We start from the raw sequence: 12,625 nt of genomic DNA, 5'->3' as shown, positions 1-12,625 counted from the left end.
CTGAGGGTCTAATCACAGGACTGCGCTTTATCTCAGCATAGTGCTGCAGGAAAAAAAATCTTTTGGGATTCATGTATAAAAATCTAAATCCTGTTCTAAATGTAACTAGGGGAAGCTCATTAAAGAACTCTCAGGAGGCTTTGATAAAGCAATCACCACTAACAACAACAACAACAAGTCATTGAAAGGAGGCACTTTTGCCTTCTTAGTAGGAGAATTTGTCTCACCCAGTAAGTAGGTCTGCACTGCTGATTAGAAAAGGTGAGGCTGGAGAAGGGGCCCTTTGTAGCCCTTAAAGCAGAAAGAAAATGGCTTTGGAGATGGGGTGGGGTTGGGGGAGAGACAGGGGTGGCAGCAGGAGCTGGGAGGAATGGCTGGAGGTTTTTTAGGATGCAGTTTGCTAGCAGGGCTAATCATTGTTTTGGTGTTGCTGTCCCCTCAGTCCTTTGGAAATGTCCACCCCCCAAATTAAGGGCTTTGCAGGAGTCAGGATTTTTGTTTATTTTGATGGAAATTGAGAAAAACAAAAGAATGCGTAGGAGAAGATAAAGGAGGGAGCACAGCCCCAGGAAGCTGGGGGGGGAGGGGCGCAGAAGGATGAGCTGAGCAGGCAGCCCCTCCCCCAGCACGCCACACACGAGCACACGTTCCAGGAAGCCACAGAAATACTGAGGAAGACACCAGGCTCTGCGCAGAGATTCTAGCCAGTTGAGGACCTCGGGGAGCAGGAACCCCACGCTGACATCTGGGTTTCAGTAGAGAAACCACTTCCGCTTGGGCAACGTTGTTGACAAGACAAGCGTTTGTCTCGGGATAGCTGGAGTCAGGCTTGCCCACAGGTGTACCCTGTCAGAGCCAGAGCATCTGTGGACTTGGAAGGAACCTGAAAGTGTTCTGGACCCTCGACTTTACAGATGGGGGACAGGCCCAGGGAGGAAGTACAAACATTCTCAGGGTCCCATGGTGGACTATGGCAGAGCAAGGTGGCTCCTTTTGTTAGGTCGGTTTTCAACCCGGAGCGAGGAAGAGGCTGCAGTGGTGGGGGCGGGGCGGGAGAGACACACCGAGGGCGGGAGGCGGGGCTTCTCTGTGCCTGGCTGGGGTGGGGGTGGGGGAACTGCTCAGCTGCAGCCAGGGCTTCGGGAGGCTCTGCCTGGAGGTGCCTGGGGAGCTGTGCAGGGCCAGCTCTGGTAGTTGCCTGGAGGGCACAGCCCTGAGCCCCAACTCCACTACCCCACCCATCAGCAGAGAATGATGTAGGTCGTCTGTTCGTTGCCTACAGAGCCCCCTCCACCACCTGCACTCTGACCCCGTCATCCAGGAAACCCAAACACAGAGATCCTAGGTGAGTCCTCACGGTCTTCTCAGAACCCTTGCCCCCACCAACCTTTTCTAGGCTTGGAACCTTTGGGTGACACCCTGGTGGGGCAGCACCCACCTGGAGGTGTCGGACCCCCACGGGTGATTGAAGGGGGAGTGTGAATGTGTGGTCCTCCTTGGCCAGCACATCAGGGGTCAGGTCGTGCCAAGACCATGATGATTGAGTTTCCAGGGCTGCCAGCGCCCACCAAACACCTTCTGGGAGGCAAACACCAAAGCCCGCTTCGGGGCTCCCTCAGTTAGTTAGGGGGAAGGGTGCAACGGATGGGGGGGGGTCCTCGGAGGGCCGGTCATGATGAGATGCTTATATGACCTGTCCCAGCCCTAAGAGGCTGTGAAGTTGAGATAACCCATTCTCTCTTCCTTCAGCCCAAGTGGTAGCTCACAGGGGCATGAAAGGGGACTTTGGTCTCCTTTCCTACAGCCAGAGGATCTTGGAATAATGAAATCTCAGAATTGTTGAATCACAGAATCCCAGAAGTACTTAATGCTGGGACTCTAGAAATAGTGAAACAAGATTTTTTTAAAAAGAATTGTATATATTTATTTATTTTTGTATATATATTTTTATCAGTTTACAATGTTATGTCAATTTCTGGTGTACAGCACAATGCTTCAGTCATACACATACATATATTCGTTTTCACATTTTTCACCATAAGTTATTACAAGATATTGACTATAATTCCGTGCTATACAGCATGAACTTGTTGCTTATCTATTCTATATGTATGAGTTAGTATCTGCAAATCACAAACTCCCAATTTATCCCTTCCCACCCTTCTCCCCTCCAGTAACCACAAGTTTGTTCTCTATGTCTGAGAGTCTGCTTCTTTTTTGCAAATAAGTTTGTCTTTTTTTTTTTTTTTAGATTCCACGTATACGTGGTATCATATGATATTTTTCTTTCCCTTTCTGGCATATTTCACTTAGAATGACGGTTTCCAGGTCCATCCATGTTGCTGCAATGGCATTATTTTATTTTATTTTTTATGGCTGGATAGTATTCCACTGTATAAATATACCACAACTTCTTTATCCAGTCATCTGATGGATATTTAGGTTGTTTCCATGTCTTGGCTACTATAAATAGTGCTGCTGTCTTTGAATGGGAGTTTTCTCTGGATATATGCCCAGGAGTGGGGTTGTTAGATCATGTGGTAAGTCTATTTTTAGTGTTTTGAGGACTGTCCATACTGTTTTCCATAATGGCTGCACCTAACTACATTCCCAGCAACAGTGAAGGAGGGTTCCCTTTTCTGTCCACCCTGCCCAGCAATTATCATCTGTGGACTGTTAACTGATGGCCATTCTGACCGGTGTGAGGTGATAGCGTGTTGTCATCTTGATTTGCATTTCTCTAGTAGTTAGTGGCACCGAGCATTTCTTCTTTAGTGAGTGATATTGACCATTTGATGGGCCTATTGGCCATTTGTATGTCTTCACTGAGGAAAGGTCTCTTTAGGTCTTCTGCCTACTTTTTGAATGGGTTGTGTATTTTTTGTTATTGAGTTGTATGAACTGTTTGTATATTCTGGAAATTAAGCCCTTGTCGGTCGCTTCGTTTGCAAGTGTTTTTTGCCAGTCCGTAGGTTGTCTTTGTGTTTACAGTTCCCTTTGCTGAGCAAAAGCTTGTAAGTTTGCGTAGGTCCCACTTGTTCATTGTTGCTTTGGTATCTATTGCCTTGGGAGACTGAGCTGTGGAAACATTGCCGGGTTTGATGTCAGAGAATGTTTGCCTCTATCTTCCTCCAAGAGTTCGATGATGTCATGTCTTAATGTTTAAGTCGTTAAGCCAGTTTGAGTTTCTTCTTGAGTATGGTGTGAGGGAGTGCTCTGACTTTATTGATTTCCATACGGCGTGTCCAGCTTTCCCAGCAGCACTTGCTGAAGAGCCTGTCTCTGCTCCATGGTCCACTCTTGCCTTGCTCGTTGAAGATTAATTGACCGTCGGTGTGCGGGTTTCTTTCTGGGCTCGCCATTGTGTTCCTTTGATGTATATGTCTGTTTTTATGCCAATACCATGCTGTTCGTTTATGGTTTTAATTGAACTATAGGCAGTTTACAATGCTGTGTTGATTTCTGGTGTACAGCATAGTGATTCATTTATACATACTTACATACATATATTTATATATGTTCCTATTGACATTTCTTAAATTATACACTATTAAAAAGCATTGAATATAGTTCCCTGTGCTATGCTGTAGGACCTCGCTATTTCTCTATGTTCGATATACTAGTGAGTATCTGCAATTCCAGAACTCCCAGTCTGTCCCTCCACTTCCATCTTTTTCCCCAACCTGGGTAACCAGAAATTTGTTTTCTATGTCTGTGAGTCTGTTTCAGGTTCTGTTGTGTAAATAAGTTTATTTGTACTCTTTTTTCGATTCCACATGTAAGTGATATCATATGATCTTTTTCTTCCTCTTTCCGGCTTATTAGTGTGACTTTCTCCTGGTCCATCCATGTTGCTGCTCATGGCATTATTTTATTCCTTTTTTTAAAAAATTAAAGTATAGTCAGTTTACAGTGTTGTACAATTTCAGGTGTACATCATGATATTTCAGCCTCACATATACATACGTATATGCTTTTTCATCGTCTTTTTCATTATCAGATACTACAAGATAGCGAATATAGTTCCCTGTGTAATATAGTAGAAACTTGTTGTTCATGTATGTTATACATAGTAGTGTGTATCTGCAAATCTCAAACTCCCAATTTATCCCTTCCAACCCACTCCCCACCACCATAACCATAAGTTTGGAAGGATACTTCTTGACCTAACTTTATGAATATGTGAATATTTCAGCTTACATATATTTGATATGTAAACAAAGTCAACTCATGCTTAATGGGGAAAAATAAAAGGCATTCCCATTAAATAATATTTAAATGCCCATTATCATCATTATTATGTAACATTATACTCTGGAAGTATTAGCTAATGCAATCAGTTAAAATTTTTCTTTAAAAGGTATAAATATTTGATAGGAAGTATGGCTTGAGACATAAAAGAACTCTGGAAAGGGCAACCTTAGACAGCCAGAGGAAGAAGGAAAGACTTGATCTCTGTGGCTCTGGTTACAGACCTAAGGTTTGAGCAGCCAGGAAATGTAGTGAGATTTCTGTCACTGTTGTTGTCCAAGCTGAAATTGGACAGTATGTCCTGGGTGCTACAGTGAGAACTTCCCATGGGCTGGGAAGGGTGCTGGAGAGCTTCTAAGGGACATCTCAACTGTGGGATCCTAAGGCTCTAGCAGTGAGTCCAGCCTTCCTCTGCCTTTGCTGAAAATGGATATCCAGTCTGTTCTCACCAATTTCAGTGGTGTGGGGTCAGGGGGGTGATTGTTGAGCCAGCAAAGTGGGCAGGGAGAAGCTGATCCCCATGATGTACTTAAGCCCAAAGTCCCAAACGTGGTTCTGTCATCTGTGCTGGTCAGCATTTCCCAAGGTGTGGTGAGTGTACTCTGGTGGTACAGGATGAACTCCAGAGGGTACATGGAGGAATGTTATCATTTTAAACATTTATATTTATTTTCATGTTTATCAAAAACTTTTATAAATAACACATTAAAACCATGATCCCATGGATATTATTGCTTAGGTGAAAACACTAGTTAAAGAAAAAATTTTTTAAAGATAAATTTAAAGAAGCATTAAGGGATAGTACAGGGGGTGAACAGTTGTAACAAATTCATGCTGGCAGTTCATGAGAAGGGTTCAGGTGACTCCAGAGTCTGCTGACTCTGGATTGTGGATTCTAATTCTGGAGCCTCTACTTACTACCTATATGACCTTGGATTACCCAGGATCCTTTTGATCACATGTGACATAAAAACAACTACTTTTTAAAAAATTGAAGTACAGTTGATTTACACTGTTGTGTTAGTTTCTGGTGTACAGCAAAGTGATTCAGTTATACATATATACATTCTTTTTCATATTTTCCATTATGAATTATAGAATATTGAATATAGTTCTCTGTATAGTAGGACCTTGTTGTTTTTCTATTTTATATATAGTAGTTCATATCTGCTAATTCCAAACTCCTAATTTATCCCTCCCCTTCCCTTTCCCTTTTGGTAACCATAAGTTTGTTTTCTGTGTCTGAGTCTGTTTCTGTTTTGTAAATAAGTTCATTTGTGTTATTATTTTAAGATTCTGCTTATAAGTGATACGTGATATTTGTCTTTGTCTGCCTTACTTCACTTAGTATGATAATCTCTAGGTCCATCCACATTGCTGCAAATGGCATTATTTCAGTCTTTTTTTATGACTGAACAGTATTCCATTGTGTACATATATACCACATTTTCTTTAGCCATTCATCTGTCAGTGGACATTTAAGTCGCTTTCATGTCTTGGCTATTGTAAATAGAGCTACTGTGAACATTAGGGTGCCTTTATCTTTTGGAATTTCAGTTTTCTCTGGATATATGTCCAGGAGTGGCATTGCAGGATCATATGGTAACTCTATTTTTAGTTTTTTAAGGAACCTCCATACTGTTTTCCATAGTGGATGCACCAAATAACAGTCCCACCAACAGTGTAAAAGGGTTCCCTTTTCTCAGCACTTTCTCCAGCTTTTGTTATTTGTAGGCTTTTGAATGATGGCCATTCTGACTGGTGTGAGGTGATGCCTCATCTTAGTTTTAATTTGTATCTCTGATAATTAGTGATATTGAGCATTTTTTCCTGTGCCTATTGGCCATCTGTATGTCTTCTTTGGAGAAATGCCTGTTTAGGTCTTCTGCCCATTTCTCGATTGCATTGTTTTTTTGTTACTGAGTTTAGGAGCTATTTGTATACTTTGAAAATTAAGCCCTTGTCAGTCACATCGTTTACAAATATTTTCTCCCAGTCTGTAGGTTGTCTTTTCATTTTGTTCAGGGTTTCCTTTGTTGCATAAAAGCTTGTAAGTTTGATTAGGTCCCATTTGTTTATTTTTGTGTTTATGTCTATTGCCTTGGGAGACTGACCTAAAAAAAAATGTCTGCAATTTTTACCTCTCTTCTCTTCTAGGAGTTTTATAGTGTCATGTCTTATATTTAAGCCTTTAAGCCATTTTGAGTTTGTGTATGGTGTGAGGGAGTGTTCTAACTTCATTGATTTACATGCAGCTGTGCTGCTTTCCCAGTACCACTTGCTGAAGAGACTGTTTTCTCCATTGTGTATATTCTTGACTTGTTTGTCAAAGATTAATTGACCATAGATGTGTGGGTTTATATCTGAGCTCTCTATTCTGTTCCATTGATCCATATGTGTGTTTTTGTGCCAATACCACACTGTTTTCATTACTGTAGTTTTGTAGCATTGTCCTGAAGTCTGGAAGGGTTATGATTCCAGCTTTGTTCTTTTTCCTCAGGAATACTTTGGAAATTTTGGATTTTTTATGGTTTTATATAAGTTTTAGGATTATTTGTTCTACCATGAAAAATGTCCTGGGTAAATTGCTTTGAGTGGTATGGCCATTTTAACAATATGAATCCTTCCAATCCAAAAGCATGGGATAGCCTTCCATTTCTTTGAATCATCTTCAATTTCCTTTACCGATGTTTTATAGTTCTCAACAATAAGTTTTTCACCTCCTTGGTCAGATTTATTCCTAAGTATTTTTTTTTTTGATATGAAAAATCAACTACTTCTGTATCCTCATGTTCTTAGCAGAAGTATAACAGTAGCCAAAAGAGAAACAATCCTAATGTTCATCGATGGATGAATGGATAAACAAAATGGAATATATACATATACTGGAATACTTTTCAGCCTTAAAAAGGAAGGAAATTCTGACACATGCTACAACATGGATGATTCTTGAAGACACTATGATAATTGAAGTAAACTAGCCACAAAATGACAAATATTGTATGTTCCCACTTATATGAGGCCCCTAGAATAATCAGATCCATAGGGACAGAAAGTAGAAGGGTGGCTGCCAGGGGCTAGAGGGGTGGAGAGAATGGGGAGTTATCATTTAATGGGTATAGAGTTTCAGTTTTGCAAGATGAAAAGGGTGATAATGGTAGCCCAGCAATATGCTTGTATTTAGTATCACTGAGCTGTACACGTAACAGTGGTTAAAATGGTAAGTTTTATGTTAAAAGTGCGTAAAAATCAACAGTTTTATTAAGAAGTAACTTTATTGTCTCATATAATGGGGAAGGATGGAGGAGAATCAGGGGCATCAGGTGTGACTGAATCCATGGCTTTGTCCCTTCGAGCAGTGATCACCGATGATGGTATTGTCGCAAAAGCCAGCATTCTTTTTCCCACAAAAAACCCAGGGGAAGACAGTGATTGGTCCACTTTGGGTCACATGCTTATCTAGCCCTTGAACCCGTCATTGTGCCCAGGGATGGGGCATTCTGGTTGGATGGAGCTAAGTTTCAGGCCCACCTGGAAGGAGGGTGTGGGACACCAACAGTGGCTTCCATAGTGACAAAGGAGACTGGATCCCAAGGAGGACCTAGAGCCATAGGGGAGGGAAAATCTTCATGCTTCAGGCAGTGAAGCAGAGGGTAAGGAGAAGAGAAATCCCAGAGCCTGGAGCCAAGGAAAACTTAGGAGTGACCCAGAAGTGGCCATGATGTCCTGACACCCAGAAGAAGTCACCCCGATGCCAAATGGGGGCCAAGCCGCTGCAGACAGGGAGCACGAAACCAAATAGACCTAAAGGCCACCCACAGCCTGGTAACCAGCCTGGGCTTCAGCCTGCACAGGGTCTAAGGTCAGGATGGCCCCAGGCAGGTGACAAGGAAGGCAGGCCCAACACCACTTGCATTTTCAGCAAGGCCAGTGGCAACTCTGAGAGATGTTTGGCACCTGCTAATTCCCCCAGCTGGCTATCCCCCTGAGGTTTAATAGCGACTCCCTTAAAACATGGAGGGAGGACGCAGACCTGTTGGGGGTCTTTGAGGAGGACTAAGGAGTTAGAGCAAACCCTGTCTAGCTCCATATCCAAGAGCTGGGGGAAGAGGAACGAGGAGGAAGAGAGGGTGAAGTGGCTGCAAACAAGAGAAGGGTCCATTTCTCTGTCTGGAGGCGAGTGGGCCTTGGGGTGAGCCTGGAGGGTGGTAGCACTGCAGAAAGTAAAGGGCACTGACTGAGGAGCCCACAGCCCTGGGTTTGAATCCACTGCTTATTGGCTGTGTGGATTTTGATGTTACTTTGGCTTTAAGCCTTGGGTTTTCTACCTGTAAAATGTGGATAATTACATTGACCTTACAGGTTGCCATGAGCATTGACTGAGGTCGGTTCAGAGCTCAGTACCTGTGTTTCTGCAACATAGCAATTTCCCATTTGCACATCACGTGTTTGTTTCCACAGTGTTTTCATGTGTACATGGTTTGGCTCAGTGCCTTTATCTTTCTGCCTCCTAGTAGATTGCAGAGCTGCTGAGAAAGATCTCATCTGTTCAGAGTCTACCTTCAAGATACACAGGTAAGAAGCCAAGCCCAGAACACCTTGGCTTTAAATGCAGTGACAATGGGTGCAAAAGCCAGGCAGTGACACAAGCATTTTTGCAAAGAGATGCAAAAGCAAACATGAGATGGAGAAAGCAAAATAAACAGATCTGAAGGATGGGCTTAGAAAGTTAAAAGAGAGGTCCACTCTAGGGAATAAAGCAAGTATGAGAATCTTCAGTGGCAAATATTAATCTCATGCAATATTTCCTGAAAAATTAAAGGTGAGGTAGAAGGATTACCTAAAGATCCAGGGCTTTTGTGCCAAGAAGTATGATTTATTTTGGAAGCAGGTGACTTAGAATTTTTCACTGTGGATTTAAAAAAATTGTTTGTATTGGAGGAGGGATATACTCTTGTAGGCACAACGGTCAAGGGGCCAGGACCCTGTGCTATGAGCAGTTTTGTTCAGCTCAGCCCTTTGATGAGGTTGGACAGGCCAAGGTGGGGCTGGAGGGTTTGGGAATAGAGGCTAGAGGACCTGAGCTGCTGCATCCATTAATAAATGTGGGAGGAAATTCTGATACATGCTGCAACATGGATAAGCCTTGAAAACATCATGCTAAGTGAAGGAAGCTAGCCACGAAAGGACAAATGGGTAAGATTGTATTCTACTAATATGATGTTATTTAGAGCAGTCAGATTCATGGAGATGGAAAGTAGAATGGTGATTGCCAGGGACTGGGGGTAGGGGAGAGTGAGGAGTTATTAATGGGTTTGAGTTTCAGTTTTGCAAGATGAAGAGAGTTCTGGAGATGGATGGTGGTGATAGTTGCACAACGATGTGAATGCACTTAATGGCATTGAACCATAATTAGAAGTGGTTAAAATGGTTAATTTTGTGTTATGTATATTTTACAAGAAAAAAACTGGAAAAAATAAAAATAGTGCGGGCAAAATGGTGGCAGGGTTGAGGACAGGACAGGAGAAAGCCAGCAAGATGTCAAGGGGTATAGTTATAGGAGGTGCTGCCACCAGTGAAACATCCCCAGTGGCCAAGGACTTTTAAAAACAAGGTGATTTAATACAGACCATGAACCTGTTTGCTGGATTCACGGCAAATCCCCATCCAGCCCCCAGTCTTGACTGTAGCCTGATGCACACAAGTTTTGTGTGAACAGGGTCATCTGAATTGATGTGAGCGGGGCAGTGCTCTAAATATAGAATGAAACCACAATCCATGGACTGAACTAAGTAGATAGAAGCTCAAAGCCACAGGTGACCATGACATTGTAAATTCTCAATGCTGGCCCCCCACTCCCAGCGATTTGCAGAAATCTCAAGGAGACACTGGACTTCCCAGAAGGTCAAGGCCATCTTCCCTATATGTTCAAGGATAGAGACACTGCAGCTGCATCTGGGCCACATTTATATGTTGTCCCTTTCCTTCCTGATCGTGCCAACCACCATTTTGGTGACCCTATGCTTTTTAGGAATGTAACCACAACTTTCGGTGAGGGGTTGCTGTTTATACGGCAGCAGAGTACAGCTGATAAGAGCAGGGATTCTAGAACCCGACGTTGGGTTTGGATCCTGGTTCTCACTTATTATGAAGCGAATTCACCTTTCTGAGCCTCACTCAGTTTATTCATCTATAAAATGGAAGTGATTGTTTCATAGTGCTTTTGAGGGCATCAAATATAGTACCACATATAAAATAGGTACAAGTCACATAATGTTCATCATTGGCTATTACCCAAGTCCTGCCTCAGTGCCTGGTAGGAACTCAGTCATTGGGTAGTTTTCTAAAGTGGCCTGTGAGTTCCTGACCTCTGCTCTAATCTACCCAGAGCCCTGTGAGTCTTGGCTCAAGGATGAGCAGAGCCCCATCTATACCTACCCTTTTGGAACCTAACAACCTGGGAAGCCCCGTGTGAGGGACCTTTTCCAGGGGAGTCAGGGTGATTTGGTACAGCTCACCCCCTCTCCTGGAGCAGACTACCCAAGCACAGACCTCCTGCTGATAGGAGAGCAGAAGTGTCCTCTTGAGGGGAAGACAGTCAGGAGGACCCAGCAAGGGGAAGACAGTGTTTTAATAGGCTTCATGTGATAGGAAAACAGGTATTGCTGTCGAGGAGGTCGGGGTTGAATCTTCGAACTCAGGGGCTTCTCTTGAGCAAGACGGGAAGAGGGAAGTGAACTCCTTAGCCCTCTGCCTTTGGCTTTGACGCCTTCTCTGGGTTCTGGCTTGAGTGCATGCGGAGAACTTGTGCTTTCCCGATGTTCTCTGGGAGAGGGGAGACAGTAGGCAGGAGAGCATGAGGGGCCGGGCCACTACCTGGGAGCTGCCCAGGAGATCTGGGGAGACCCCTTCTCCCCGCGAGGCCCTGGCAGATGTGTGAGTACCAGGGTCAAACCAGGTTCTGCTCTGGGCTCTCCTGCTGATAAGAGAGCAAAACTGTCAGCCCCTGGGAGGTGCTGACTCCCCTGAGCCTCACCACCACCCTCTTCTACATCCAGGTAACAAACATCTATGCAGTACCTGCTCCATGTCAGACACTCCCCGGACGCGGGACCCTCTACAGTCTAGTGGGAGAGAACAGTGCACATCGAGGATATCTGTCCTCTTCTCTCCCCTCCAACCTTCCTTCCCCTTCCTCTGCCCTGGTCTAAGGCATTCCCTCCTCTCTGGTCTCCCTCATCCCCTCTGGATCCCCACAGTCCATTCTCCATGCGGCAGCCAGAGGGGTCCCACCACACCCCGTTTATAACCCTCCAGTGCACCCACACACCCTTTGCATGAGACCACAAGCTGGCCCCACCCACCTGTTTCACCTCATTTCTCACTGCTGTCCCCAACCCACAAGGCCCCGGCCACCCTGGCCTGCCTGCTCCTTCACCAATACACCTGGCAGGTGGAAGCACTGCTCCACAGAGGGCTGGACCCCTCCTGTCTTTCGGCTCAAGGGGCCCTCTCCCCACCCCGCCAGTCCTCCTGACTCACATCACCCTGCTGTTTTCCTCATGGCACCCACCCACTTCAGCTGTCTTTGTGGTCTGCATGCCTCTCCCTAGGATATAAGCTTCACGCAGTAGGAACTTATCCAAATATTTCCCCAGTGATCTCCCTCACCTAGGTACTAATTAAGGATCTGTTGAGTGAGTGAGTGAACGAATGAATGAGCAGCTTCTTGGGGGAGGGACCCATCTCCAGGGGGTCCTAGAATCCCTCGAGGAATCCAGCCATGGTGGGCTTCAGTGACCCCCACAGAGTGACCTGCTGCCGGGACTCTTACCTGGTTCTTCGCTGTTTGATAGAGGTGGTGTCTTCGTCTTCGGGGATTGGCTAAAACCAACACAAGGAGAGGCTGGGAAGGTCAGACTGGAGCCACGCAGCCAGCAGAGTGGCAGGGCAGGCGGGGAGGTGAGGAGGGTGCCCCAGGGAGAGGCAAGAGCCACCCCTCCCGGAGAGCCCACCAGCAGCATCTGTCCCGGGATGGCCCCACCCCGAGCAGGACCCCAACAACTGCGACTCTGTTGCCTGCTGTGGCCACAGGGAACCAAGGCCCTTCTGTAAGAGAGCTGTAAGGGAGGCCACTGCACTGGCCCTCCCTTGGCGCTACAGACAGGAATCCTTCCTGCTTCCCTAATGGATTACTGATGAACATGAATAATGCTCACATCTGGTGTGGGCTTTGCTCTTCAGCAAGGCTTTTTTATGCACCCATAATAATTATTCCTCCCTATGACTCCAAGAGAGGGTATTTTGAAAAGGTGAAACAGGCTCACAGATGGGAGGTGGCTTGCTCAAAGTCACAGTGAAGCTGTCTTCCCAC

At 44.8% G+C, this 12,625-nt stretch overlaps 1 protein-coding gene across 8 annotated transcripts in view; it reads right to left on the bottom strand.

The window, feature by feature from the left end:
* Nucleotides 1-10,864: 10,864 nt before the first annotated feature.
* TBATA (thymus, brain and testes associated) overlaps nucleotides 10,865-12,625 on the bottom strand; it is a 34,526-nt gene continuing 32,765 nt past the window's right edge. For all 8 annotated transcript variants that reach the window (XM_072971355.1, XM_072971353.1, XM_072971357.1 and 5 more), the window contains 2 exons: nucleotides 12,086-12,135; nucleotides 10,865-11,076 (listed from right to left, as the gene is read on the bottom strand). In XM_072971355.1, the coding sequence (XP_072827456.1) occupies nucleotides 10,994-11,076; nucleotides 12,086-12,135 (133 nt within the window). In that variant the 3' untranslated portion in view covers nucleotides 10,865-10,993. The remainder of the gene's footprint in view (nucleotides 11,077-12,085; nucleotides 12,136-12,625) is intronic.

This window comes from Vicugna pacos, chromosome 11 (genome assembly GCF_048564905.1).
Source record: "Vicugna pacos chromosome 11, VicPac4, whole genome shotgun sequence".
Taxonomy (NCBI): domain Eukaryota; kingdom Metazoa; phylum Chordata; class Mammalia; order Artiodactyla; family Camelidae; genus Vicugna; species Vicugna pacos.
This window is presented reverse-complemented; position numbering and strand designations above follow the sequence as displayed.